Source organism: Penaeus japonicus, unplaced genomic scaffold (assembly GCF_977035675.1).
Source record: "Penaeus japonicus unplaced genomic scaffold, GWHDUDI00000001_assembly GWHDUDI00000013, whole genome shotgun sequence".
Taxonomy (NCBI): domain Eukaryota; kingdom Metazoa; phylum Arthropoda; class Malacostraca; order Decapoda; family Penaeidae; genus Penaeus; species Penaeus japonicus.
Window position 1 is genome coordinate 10,794,830 of NW_028234415.1, and position 12,500 is coordinate 10,807,329.

A 12,500-nucleotide genomic window follows, 5' to 3' on the forward strand; every position below is an offset into this window, starting at 1 on the left:
TAACTAAACTCATTGATGATAACTAAATTAAATGATGATGACTAAATTAAATGATGATGATAACTAAATTAAATGATAGTAAGTAGATTAAATGATGATAAATAAATTGAATTATGATAACTGAATTAAATGATGATAAATAAATTGAATTATGATAACTGAATTAAAAGATAATAACTAAATTAATAAGGATTGATTGTTATAATAATCATAGTCATCATTATAATGACGATAATGATGATAGTGATGATGATAATCATACTGCTAATATCAATGATGTTAATAATGATAATAGTGATAATGACAATAATGATAATGTTAATAATAATTATGATAATGATAATAATCAAGATAATAATGATAATTGTGATAAGGATAACAATGTTGATATTGATAACAATAATGAAAATGAGACTAAGGATAATAATGATACTTATAATGATAATGATAATGATAACAGTAATAATAATAATAATTATTATTATTATTATTATTATCATAATGATGATGATGATAAAATAAAACATATTAGTAATAATGAGGATTATGATAATGAAAACAAGAATGGTAATAACAAGAATTGTTATGATGACTATGTAATAATGATCAAATGTTATCAATGATAATTGTTAATGTTTGCATTATTCTTTATCATCATATATCATTTAGTTGTATCATCACTATTATTATCATTTGCAATGATGATATGGTCATCGTATCTTTAGAAATATTATCATAATTACTATTATTGTTATTAGCAGTAATAGCAGTAGTAGTAGTGAGTAGTAGTAATAACTTTATTGATGTTGCTATGTTTCTATCAGTGTTATTATCATTGTTGTTTTTAATTATTATTACCATTAAAATTACAATTTCCATCAGTATTAATCATATACTGTTAATATCAAAATCGACATTATCAGAATATTTGATAAAGATAGTAAAGTTGCAACCACCAATATCTTCATCATATTCGCTTGCAATATCCAGATGCAAGCATACAGGATGCCTCATGTCACCACCTCAAGTGCCTGACCATGGATCTATCAACTGGAACCAGCAGAGAGGCGCAGGAGCTAAGGCCATCTATGGATGTATAGAGGGATACAAGTAAGTCTTCTCAAAATCGGTGGAGGATGGCGATGGCACAAATCTTGGGTAACTTAAATGTGGAGGGAAAGTCCGTAGAGTTAATGTGTCGTTTGACTTGCCGCGTAACGTTTTCACAAAAGTAGATATCACTGAAGTAAAGTAAATGGAAATATACTGTATCGCTTATGTTGTGTCTATTTACACGCACACGCACACACACACACAGACGCACACACACACACACACATACATACACATACACATACACATACACATACACATACACATACACATACACATACACATACACACACACATACACACGCATAAATATATGTATTAATTTTCAATGCTTAACCGAAATGAAAAAAGACGAACCTAATATATATCATTAAATAATTTCACACCTATTTAGTCGAAATATAAGAAAACAGATCTTTAACGGTCACGAATTCCAAGTGACGCACAATACACACCCTTCTAAATTTACTTTTTTAACCGTAACAAATCCCGAACAGATCTGACAACGGCTACTATCCCCAAGTGGAGTGCAAAGACAAAATCTGGGTTGGATTCCCGAGCGAGTGGCGCTGTATACGCAACGACGCCCCGATCAAGGAACAGATTGTGCATGTCGACGAAACGGAACTTAACTATTTCTTCGTGGTCACCATTCCATCTGTGGGTGGTGAGTTCTTAAGTGTTATTTTTAGTTATTGTGCATCTTGGTTTGATATATAATTATGTTCCCATTTTTTTTTTTTTTTTTTTTTGTTCTTTATTTTTTAATGTTACTATTATCAAGCAGCTCATTTTCAATACATTAATACTTGTAATATTGAGTGTCCATCTCCAAAGCCAAAATACAAACTACTCAAGAAATTATCTTGGTAACTCATTGTACGGCAATTCTGCTTGCAAGATTTGTTGTCTCAACCCCGGAGAAGCATTTACAAAGACAACATCAATGCTAGAATCACCCATTTCAATTTCTCTCTTGTATCCAGGCTTGGTCCTCGTGATTCTCTTCTGCCTCTGCTGCACGCGGACGGACTCGCCTCTCTTCAACATCTGCAGCACCAAAGTCAGCAAGAACTACAGCAATCCGTAAGCTGGACGGAGTCAAAGCTTCAGACCAGAAACCGGAAATCCAAAGAAATATTTGATTCGTGGCGAACTCGGTGCCAAAAAGATGAAAAAATGACGGAGCTCTTCAGAATCCAGGGCATCTGATTACGAACAATTAACTTTAATTTTCTTCTGATTCTAAGAGAAGGGAGATACATAGGTGGACCTTATACAAATCATTAAAACTCAGGCTATTCATCAGTTTAACTTTGTGTTTGTTTGCTTGTGTTGTCATTGAAGAGGAATATTTCAATCTTGGAGGTTTATTGACTTTTGACGAATAACAACTGCTATAAAAGTATTTCGCATCACAAAAAATGAATATTCCTACAGCTCTTAATTTTATAGTTTGAAACATTTATTTATAAAAGTGAGATATAATTCAACAGCACAGTTTGACATGCGCACGAGTGACCAATTTTTCCACGGCTTTTCTCACCCTGCATGTTACATGACATACGGTGGATTCACCGATTGTGCCTTAGTAAATAAAAAAAAGCTTGTTTGCTCATTGGAATATCCGTTTTCGATGAACTAAAACGGTCACTTTTGGGAAACAATTTGAAGTGCCTATTGTACTATTGTTTCCCTAGCGTAATAATATTAAATGTTTGAATTGTATTTTTAGTTTGAATAATGCAGAGGGTTCTAATTTTTTATGGCAAGTCTGTGTGAATTAGCCTATCTTTGTTACGTGATCATTGTGTGGAATCGCCAGTTTCAGAAAAGAATGTTTTGGTAACAAATGTTCAGGCTAAATATACTCTGAATTACTGGTTTGTGTTTGTTTTCGAGGCCTTTTCATTGATTTTTGGTTGGTTTGAAACGAATAATACATGTTATACACATTTATTCCATGTAGCATTTCACAAAATATATAAAGAAGTCTTATAAACAAGCTACACAGGTACTTTTGTCATTAACAAATGACAAAACACTACAGACTATCCCAAAATGCCTACAAAAGTTAACTATTGAAAAATAATTATCACAAACATAATCAGTTTTTGTATACGACTCCAGCACACACACACTTACACACACACACACAAACACTTGTATGAATACTTGTGACTTCACGCTGGAATTTGTAATCATTATATACACAAATCTGCGCTTGGGTTTTCGAACCAGTGTCCGAGCTCTCATTGCAGTATCTTTATTGTACATCAGCACTTGCAACATGTATCATGACGTCCTCCTATTCCTATGGAGAATAAATTTGATCCTCGCTTCAAAGAGCCATCAGTTTTATATATACAGGTGAAATTTGTAATGGATCTTGTGTGAAAGATTCCACATCCGTATACAGGTATGTAAGAGTGAAGAAAGGAGTCACACTTCAGTTGGCAGTTTCCTAGCAGCCGGTGAGTAGGAATACAACCGGTGAAAAAAATCACTTACAGTATTACAAAGAGGCAAACACAAGACAGATGTGATCAAGGAACAAGACTGGAACTGATCACAGAGCCAGTCTCTCACTGCGAAAGTATAAAAAGGTCTCGATGCATATTCTCTCGCTCAAACATTCACACACACATCGGTAAAAATTGAAAGACACTAACAAAACCTGCTACTTCTCGTCGCCTGTGCCGCGCCCCGCACGAACTCAGCTCTTGACCGATTTCTCTTGCGCATCGAGCTCCTGGTAGCGGTGGAACATCATTTTCTTGACGCAATCCTTGTAGCTGTCCCCGACTACGCTGTACGTGCTGCCCTGCATCCCCAGGCCGGCAGTGGCCACCCTTCTCTCCGTTTCGATGATGGACGTCCGGCCCTGGTTCGCCTTGCCGAGTCCCTGCCCGTCGGTCCAGCCCATCTTCTTGAGCAGCTTGTTTCCGATGTTGTCGCTGCCGATGCCCTGCTTGGTCGGCTCCTCATACTTGGTAGCCTCGACCTCTTCCCGGGCGGCCATGTAGCGTTCCTGGGGGAGGCAGCTTCGCGTTAAATAATAAAATCATCCATTCATAACTAAATTTTTCCTTGCTATAATCTCTACAGAAGCATTATTCACACCACTGTATAGTTCACCAACGTATAGCCATTGCATGCAACAACAGAATATACAAGGTAGAAAACATTTTTCAGTTGTGACATGCATATAAAAATATGCAAAGTTTAATCATTTTAAGGTCCTCAAAGAACTTTTCTCCAAAATTTCAAAAATTAAAACAAAAAAGAATCTTAGCCTGATTAAAACAGAAGTGGATATCTAATCCAATCAATTGGCAACCTCGAAAATGCATCTCTGCACACTATCCAATGTTCAAAACAACAATTCCTCTCAGGAGAGCAGTCGAGTATGAACCTTGAGTTTGTTGGGTGCGGGCACACTGGGCTCGCCATACTTCTGCCGCCTCTCCTTGGCTCGGTCTCTGTACTGGGCCGCAGTCATCCCACCAAGCCCGCCTGCACCGTCACCTGACCCTCGCGACTTTCTCATTGCCTCCAGGTTGGTTTTGTGCAAGTCTGAGAGCTGAACGTGTCTGCAAAGCAAAATTATCATCTTGACATAATCATGTCTATCTTCTGTGGATATAGGGCGTTCAGGTAACAGTTGGCAAAACTAAGTACGACTCGTAACAAAAGCATAAGGATTGCCAACTTAAGCTACACAAGAGTAACTTTTCCTCAAGAGTCCTTACCGGCCAAGAGCCTCTTTGTTGGGGAATTGTCTCTTGCACAGTAGACACGCCATCTTGGTGTAGTCAACCAGTTTCTCTTCCAGTCTCTCTTCTCCGCCCATGCCTCCTAGGCCAGCCCCCGACTCCTCTTCGCTGTCACTGCCCTCTCCTCCGTAAGCTGCGACAAGGCCCGATTTCTTCATGCTTGCCAGAACCTGGTGAAATGAATCCTTTGAGAATACCTTCAAAGAATTAGATATGATATCTAACAATGAGTCCAGCGTATTTAACAGGAATATCCCGTTCAAAATTAAACTAACCGGTGCCGAATCTTTCTTCATGTGCATCTGGAAGACCTGAGACTGCTTCTCGACGAGGGAGGCGCGATCTCTCCGCTCCAAAAGCACGGCGAAGGCGGCGTCTGCAGCCCCGGTTCCACTTCCTTCCCGAGAACCTCCGGCGGGTTCAGCCGTGGTGGCTTTCCCTGTGATGGCACTTTCATTCCTCTTGTTCTGAGCCTTGGCCCACCTTTCCATATCTTTCGCAATCTTTTTGGCAACTTTGACCTGACAATGAGAGAAAAAAGAATTAGTAAAATCCTTCGGCTGTGGTAAGGGTGATAACGACAGATCTAAAATTCAACAAAGCTTTCCAATAATGATTACAGACCTTATCCTGCTTGTCCTTCTCCTTCTCTTTCTTATCCCCCTTCTTGCCCTCCTGGCCATCCTCCCCCACGGGTGCTGGGAGGTAAGTCGACTTCTCTGCATCCCAGTAGAGGTATTGGCCACTCTCTGCATTGTAGTAGTATTGGCTGCTGGCATCATAGTAGAGCGTGGTGGATGGATCATAGTAGTAGCCTGAGGTTTCATCATACTGGTATGTGCTAACGTCGGGAGGAGCTGAAATTATCGAGGAAAACATGTCGGTTCATTCCTCATCCCTATATCTACTACAGTTTACTCTTTCTCTGTCTCATCCCTACTTAAAATATCTTAAATTTGGACCAAGTATTTCAGCCACAAGTACAAACTCTCTCCGACTTACGGTAAGTCGGGTAGTCTCCGGTTTGCAGCTGAACTCCGTCGTAATTGGTAGAACCAGGTGTAGTTTGTGTCACTGTCTGGTCAGTGGGTGTAGGTGCCGCTGTTACGGGAGTGCTGTATGTGCTCTGTGCCGCTGCAGCTGCTACTGCTGCTGCTCCACTTGTAGAGGTGTTTGCTGCTGACTTTTGCTGCATAGCTTGAAGGGCTGACTGTGCAACAGCCGCAGCAGCATTGACCGAATCAGATTGATTTGAACTACCCTGTTGTTGCTGATTCTGCTGATAGGCCTGCAAAGAGGTTAATGGTAATTAGACAAGCTGTTATTGCAAGCTTGAAATTCGATATAATACACATACACACTTCTGTCTTGCCCCAAACTTTAACTCCTTTCTCATAAAAAACACTACCACTAATACTAAAACTATACTGTTAATAAAAACAAAAAATAAAAAAAAATAAAAGCTTATTGAAAGATCATCTGTACCTGTGCCTGCTGTTGATAGTACATAGTGTAATACTGGACGTAGGATGCATGTTCCTCTGGCGTTTGGGCGTACAAAGAGGCACTGTATTCTGCTAGTTGCTTGATGTCAGCACCTGCAGTATACTCTGCAGGCTGGTGATACTGCTGTTGCTGCTGCTGTTGTGCTGACCAATTATTACCTACAATGAGATCCAAATTACCATTTTTCATCAGTATTACCACAATTACTGAAAGACTTCTCAGATTAAGATCCTCATGAGCTTCAGAAATAATACGGGAAGCAGACAGGAAAAATATGAAGATTCATTACCGTTGCCATTATTTTGGTTGAGTTTGCAGTAGGATATGGTCACCTGAAATGAAGATGGTTAAATTAGTACTTCTTCATATACAAGGGGAAAACATCTGGACAAAATATATAACACCAAAATACAAACACCTGTCTTAACTAAGATCCATTACCTGCTTGCCATCAATAGTAGGAGGTGCGTGAGCAAGCTTATTGTGCAGTTGCATCGAGTCTAAAACGGAATTCAGCTCGATGTAACACACGCCCCGAGAGGTGTTTGTGAGGGGGTCCCGCCCTATTCGCACAGATCTTATGGGCAGGTCACTCCCCACGTGCTGAATGCCTTGAAGAACGCTCTCCTCTGTACTCAGCACATCCAGTCCGCGCAGGAGCAAAGCTGAGAATAGGAAGAGGGAGTTTATACTGCAAGCTTTACCACATGCTCACTACAACCTGTATTTCATTATCCGTGCCCGGTGAAAAAATGTATTTTGTCCAAATAGTGATTATTCACTGAATGGTCAAGATACTTACTATTGGTTGGGTAGGTACACACTTCATCACTGCCTTCTTCTCCAGCTTCTGACTCGTGCCGTGGGGCCGAGCACTTGAAGCAGGAATCACGACGCTTGAAGTTATGAGCACCACACTAGGGGAGGGAAAAAAAAAGAGAAATTAACAATTTGATATACAAAACTTTTATTATAAAGCAAGTATACTACTCGTTTTGTATATTGAATAATAAGCATTAATTCTTCCATAAGAGTGTAATTTCAGGCTTGCCCGAGGGAGATCTCTTACCCTGATACAAAACCAGTCTTGTGATGCTTTAGACTGCCGCTCGGAGGATTCCTTGGGGATGGAATACTGCAAAGTTGCTCTGTACACATCTTGCAGGATAAGTACACCCTGCAAAAAATACCCACGTACACATTAGAAAATGGCCTTGCGCAAAATTTTAGGTTCTTACATGAGCTGCAACTTTTGGATTCCAGTTCAGCCTCGAATGAGCCAGGACAAGAGCTAATCCTACAGGTATGTCTGCCTTCAGGTCAACCTAGAATCAGTTATCTGACTATCAGTGAAGTGACAAACTAGCGTGAGGGCAGGGCGGGGAGGGAAGGTTTGAGCATTACACCTGTGTAAAAGCTCTTCCCTGAAGTCCCAAGAATGGCAGTACTGGGCAAAAGTCGCACGTCTCAACCTACAGAGGAAGGAGTGCCAACACCCTGGCTGGAGGAGAACCGTGGTGCCGAGACTTTGTTGTTGTGGATGTTCGGGTGAGCACGTTTACTGTAGTGGTTGTTGTTGCTGATGCTGTTAAAAGCAGAGGGTCCCGCAGGGTAGCCCCTTATCAGACTTGCTCCTTGGATATTTTCACCTTTCATTTGGGATTGGAATGACAGTGGCTACTAGTTTCACTGACTGTCGCAAGCATGCATCCTTGAATGTGCTCTCAGGGTACTCCAGAGGTAAAGCAGTGGGATATACTAAGACCACCTCTTGGATGCAAGATTTATAACACTAAGAGAAAGCAGCAGGAAAGGAGGATGCACTATCTGACACAAAGAGGGGAAGGTAAATACTGCATATAAATGACGTATATGGAGAAAGATATATATATATATATATGTCTATACATAACACTTAAGCATTTCCTCTTTAAAATCAAATCCAATAACATGAGTCAAGGGAGCTTTAGTTACCCCGTGGCAGAGGTGGCCTTCATTACGTATATCCCTGGCCATGCTCTAAGTGTTAATAAGCCACTGCCTTAGACAGCTGAGCAAAAAATCTAGTCTTAGGTTCACTGAATCCTAGGTCAGCTTAAACTACTAATGTGTTCACAATCACCCTTGAACATTCATACCATGAATAAAGGAAGGTCATGCTTACATAAATACAGTATCAAGGAACAAAAATGAGCAAGCGTAACTTTTTAAAAAAATATATAAAAAAAATATATATATTAATGAATAAAAACTCAGAAAAAAAAAAAAAAAATTGTGCACTCCAAGTGATGTAAGACTGAGGTTTTAAATACAAGTAAAGGATGAGGGGCCATACTCTCATAACGCACATGTACAATAACTGGTCAAGGTCTAACATTAATAGTTCCTCACAGAAAGTGACACAAGTTATCTGACTCAACATTGGAAGCAAAATTACAAGAGGAACCAAATGGCTATGATGGTATTGAGGAAGAGGTAAACCCAGTGTTACTGGCAGAGTTGGCTGGGCCGTGACCCCTTGGCCGCGGCCAGGGGGTCCAGAGGCCCTGCCGGGGGAACTGCCGGGGGCCGGGCCGGGCCGGCGGGGATTCACCGCGATACCTGTTTGGCTTCCATCCACCGTGTGGCGTCATGTACCGTCGTAAACTCCACGAAGGCAAAGCCTCTTGATGCACCTAGACGCAAGAACACACACAAGCAAGTGTTAATAAATGATGTTCTTAAAGAAGGCGTGAGGGACACTCAACGTGGCACCCTCAAATGGCCGTGAGTTGGCCCTGTGGCCACATCCAGCCACTCTATGCTCACCTCGCTGGCTCTGCTACCATTTAACAATAATTTACATGGCCTCTTCCAAGTCACAGGGGCCACAAAAACACCAACACAAGTAATAAATACTGCATTGGTTTAAAATAGTTTAATACACTCTCATTCGACACACTGACACTCAATACTCTCGGCACATCATGCTCAATCACAACTGATGTTGTTTCAGCCACACTATTAACAGCAAACGCTCCCTTGCACACAGTCACATATGAGCCTTTTAGGTGTTCAGGTACAGTTGCTTGCCCCCTACAGCTGCATCTCCGGTTCAATCTTACAAGGGGTGAAGGTACAGAGTGTAAGTAAACATTTATATAAACACATCACAGACTGGATTTAAGGTTAAATGGTTTCTCTTTACATAATCCTTTTTCCAAATTTTGTTGAAACTTTATGCACAGAGCTGGCATGCTTAAAAATATATGTATGTATATTAACTAAATTTATCAATTATACTTTCACTATATAATATTCACCATTACTGAATACCACAAGTCAAATTCCTTAAGCAAGTACTAATAAAACATTATAAGCAGCAATGTTATGTCCTATTCATTATTCTCTAGGTACTCACACCTTTAGAAGAAGAGGAAATAAAATAATGATGATAACAATCATAATTAAAAAAAAAAAAAAAGTTGACAACACTGCTGATCTGCTGACCAAGTGTAGTCGCCTGGAAAAGTTTTTGGATTTAGTGCGCGCACATCTACAAACTCTGGTTTTCTCCCGTCCTTGTATACTTCTTTATGTTTTCATAAACATTTCTCTCTCTCTTTTTTTTTGTGCTTGCGAATGTGTATGTGCGTGAGACCCTGTGACCTGGGCACCCCTTTCAGCCAGCGAGATTAGCACGCGTGGACAGGAAAGAACATGGATAACAGAAAATTGGGAACTAAAACATAAAAACTGAGGATTTTGGGAGTTTTAAGGCCCATGGGAATGTTCATTACCTGACTCCTTTTTCCTGACGAGGCGGATATCCTTCGGCATAAGGTTGCATGCTAGGATGTCTGCCCGGATCTGAGGCGAGAGGAGAAATGTGTGTTATTGTTGGTGAAAAAAAATAATGTAAATAGTAATGGCTACAATAACAGTAGTAATAGGAATAACATTAATAACAATGCACATATAAACATTCATAACATCAACTGTAATCAATACTTTGGCAAAATGATTCCCATCAAGTTTTCTCTAGGAACATTACCAACATCTGGTGTCAAGACTTACATCATTCTCTGTGATGTGTTGAGCAAGTCCCCTGACCATGATAGTGTTGTTTGGAGGCTGCGACTTGTAATCTGTTCTCTCATCTTCATAACTGTGAGAAGAGGGAAAAGAAACATGTGTGACATCCCTGTTAGAACTATACGTGAGAAATTCCAGTTCCATTTACAGCAGTTTGACTTATTGAAGAAAAGGAATTTATCAGAACAAATATTTGACCAAAGAGTTTCAATTTTGCTCTCTTTACATTTGAAGGAATATTAAGAGAGACGGATCTGCTACAGTGATGATGTAGAGGCAGTGGCAAAAAGCAAACAAAAAATAAAACAGACAAAAGATCTGCATCTTTTCCTTACTTGTCTCTGTCCCTGTCGTAGTCCCTGTAGTCGCGGTGATCACGATCCCTGCGCGGACTGCGATCCCGATCATCATCCCTCCAACGGTCACGATCCCTATCACGGTCCCTGTCCCTGTCTCGGTCCCTATCCCTGTCCCGATCCCTGTCCCTGTCCCGGTCTCTGCGATCCCTATCTCTGTCCCTCCTGTCCCTGTCGCGGTCGCGGTCCCGGTCTCTGCGGCGATCCTCCCTGTCACGCCTGTCGCGATGCCTGGGTGGGTCAGGCTCATAGGCTGGGGCTGCGTAGCCATCATATGGGTCAATGGCACTCCGACCATGGCCATGCCCATGCCCGTGGCCATGCCCGTGTCCACGCCCGCCTCCTGGAGCTGGTGCCGGGGCTATGTATGCTCCCTGAGGAGGAGGGAGGGAGAGAGAAAGAGTGTGATGATGAGCTGCTTCTCGGATAAGCCATAACTACGCTTAAAAGGCAACCCAGACAAGAGATAAAAACAAAAGCCAACAAAACACACAAACCAGAGATACGTACGCTGACCTGCGCAACATACTGCGGATATTGCGCATACGCGGCAGCCTCCAGACTGCCGTACGCTGCAGCTGCAGTGTACATGTGTTGTTGGGCAGCCATAGCATTGATCATCTCTGTGAGGCCTAGTCCCTGCCCTTGGAGCTGCCGAGGAGAGAGGAGGAGAAAGACATTAACATCTACACACCACTTGACCACAATCTAGTTATTGCATCATACAAGTTCAGCATTAGTGTCTATATGCTCAGTTTGTATTTCGCTCTAATTCACAGGTTTTACTGCTGTTCTTGACGTTTACATTTGTATCTCCATTTCGGTCCCTCCCATAAACGAGGGCAATGTTTACCTCCATCCTCCAGAGCTGGTGAACGTGAGGTCTGAAAGCCAATGAGAAAGAGAGGTTAATCAATTACATATATAAAAGATAACTGTTTAATCCCTTACATATAAAAAAGATAATTCCCAAGAGTATCATAACAGACAGTTAATTTTTTTTCCCACATTTTACTTTTATATGTCAGAATAAAATGAGAGTATCCTTAACTGACATTCCATAAGAGTTCAATCTCATATATTCTGTATCAACATGCACTTTAATATCATTTCTAGAGAAGCAATTGACAATCAAAACAAAAACAAATCACTCAAACCAAGAATAAGAACCCACATAAATTAACATGAAACAAAGTTCCTCGGGTAAGATCAGGATGTGGCAGGACGTCATCCGGTGGGAGTGAAATATTCGCATGACGTCACATCAAATCAACCAGCATAAATGGGCAACACTATTTTACCTATTCTTTTTTTTTTCTTCAAATAGAAGGCTTCACAAACTTTAAGTCATTACATAGTAAAAAGTAGGCCTACCTAACCTCTACCCATTTCCCAATTTCCTTGAATTTTTACGAACTCATTCATCTTGCTACAGTCGTCATTATTCCCATAACAATAATAGCAAAAATAGATAACAATAAAATTAGTCCTTGAAATCTCAGTCTTTTACCCAAATTCTAAGAAAGGGGTAATCACACAAAGTTAGACCTACATATTGACTCTTGGGTGACTATGCGTTAAAAGAAAATATAAAACAAAACCAGAGCAAAATTTTCCAATCCCCTTCATCAATGGGGTTATGTTCATCTATTTCCTAATAAGTGACAACTTTAAT

At 40.5% G+C, this 12,500-nt stretch overlaps 2 protein-coding genes across 5 annotated transcripts in view; one reads left to right on the top strand and one right to left on the bottom strand.

The window, feature by feature from the left end:
• The window catches only part of LOC122262325 (uncharacterized), a 33,584-nt gene extending 30,589 nt beyond the window's left edge, over nt 1-2,995 (top strand). Inside the window, exons 12-14 of the mRNA XM_086542895.1 lie at nt 991-1,110; nt 1,611-1,780; nt 2,100-2,995. Of these exons, the coding sequence (XP_086399021.1) occupies nt 991-1,110; nt 1,611-1,780; nt 2,100-2,203 (394 nt within the window). The 3' untranslated portion in view covers nt 2,204-2,995. The remainder of the gene's footprint in view (nt 1-990; nt 1,111-1,610; nt 1,781-2,099) is intronic.
• A 58-nt stretch (nt 2,996-3,053) lies between these two features.
• The window catches only part of LOC122262324 (RNA-binding protein 5), a 10,029-nt gene continuing 582 nt past the window's right edge, over nt 3,054-12,500 (bottom strand). The window contains exons 2-18 of one of the 4 annotated variants that reach the window (XM_043030322.2): nt 11,631-11,709; nt 11,336-11,476; nt 10,805-11,199; nt 10,452-10,542; nt 10,175-10,244; nt 8,997-9,070; nt 7,465-7,572; nt 7,198-7,312; nt 6,837-7,060; nt 6,685-6,727; nt 6,375-6,553; nt 5,892-6,177; nt 5,514-5,746; nt 5,165-5,410; nt 4,866-5,059; nt 4,529-4,706; nt 3,054-4,144 (exon numbers count right to left, since the gene is read on the bottom strand). In XM_043030322.2, coding sequence (XP_042886256.1) covers nt 3,830-4,144; nt 4,529-4,706; nt 4,866-5,059; nt 5,165-5,410; nt 5,514-5,746; nt 5,892-6,177; nt 6,375-6,553; nt 6,685-6,727; nt 6,837-7,060; nt 7,198-7,312; nt 7,465-7,572; nt 8,997-9,070; nt 10,175-10,244; nt 10,452-10,542; nt 10,805-11,199; nt 11,336-11,476; nt 11,631-11,684 — 2,946 coding nt within the window. In that variant the 5' untranslated portion in view covers nt 11,685-11,709 and the 3' untranslated portion in view covers nt 3,054-3,829. Of the gene's footprint in view, nt 4,158-4,528; nt 4,707-4,865; nt 5,060-5,164; nt 5,411-5,513; nt 5,747-5,891; nt 6,178-6,374; nt 6,554-6,684; nt 6,728-6,836; nt 7,061-7,197; nt 7,313-7,464; nt 7,573-8,996; nt 9,071-10,174; nt 10,245-10,451; nt 10,543-10,804; nt 11,200-11,335; nt 11,477-11,630; nt 11,710-12,500 lie in introns of all 4 variants that reach the window. The other 3 variants (XM_043030324.2, XM_043030323.2, XM_086543194.1) reach the window with 3 other exon arrangements.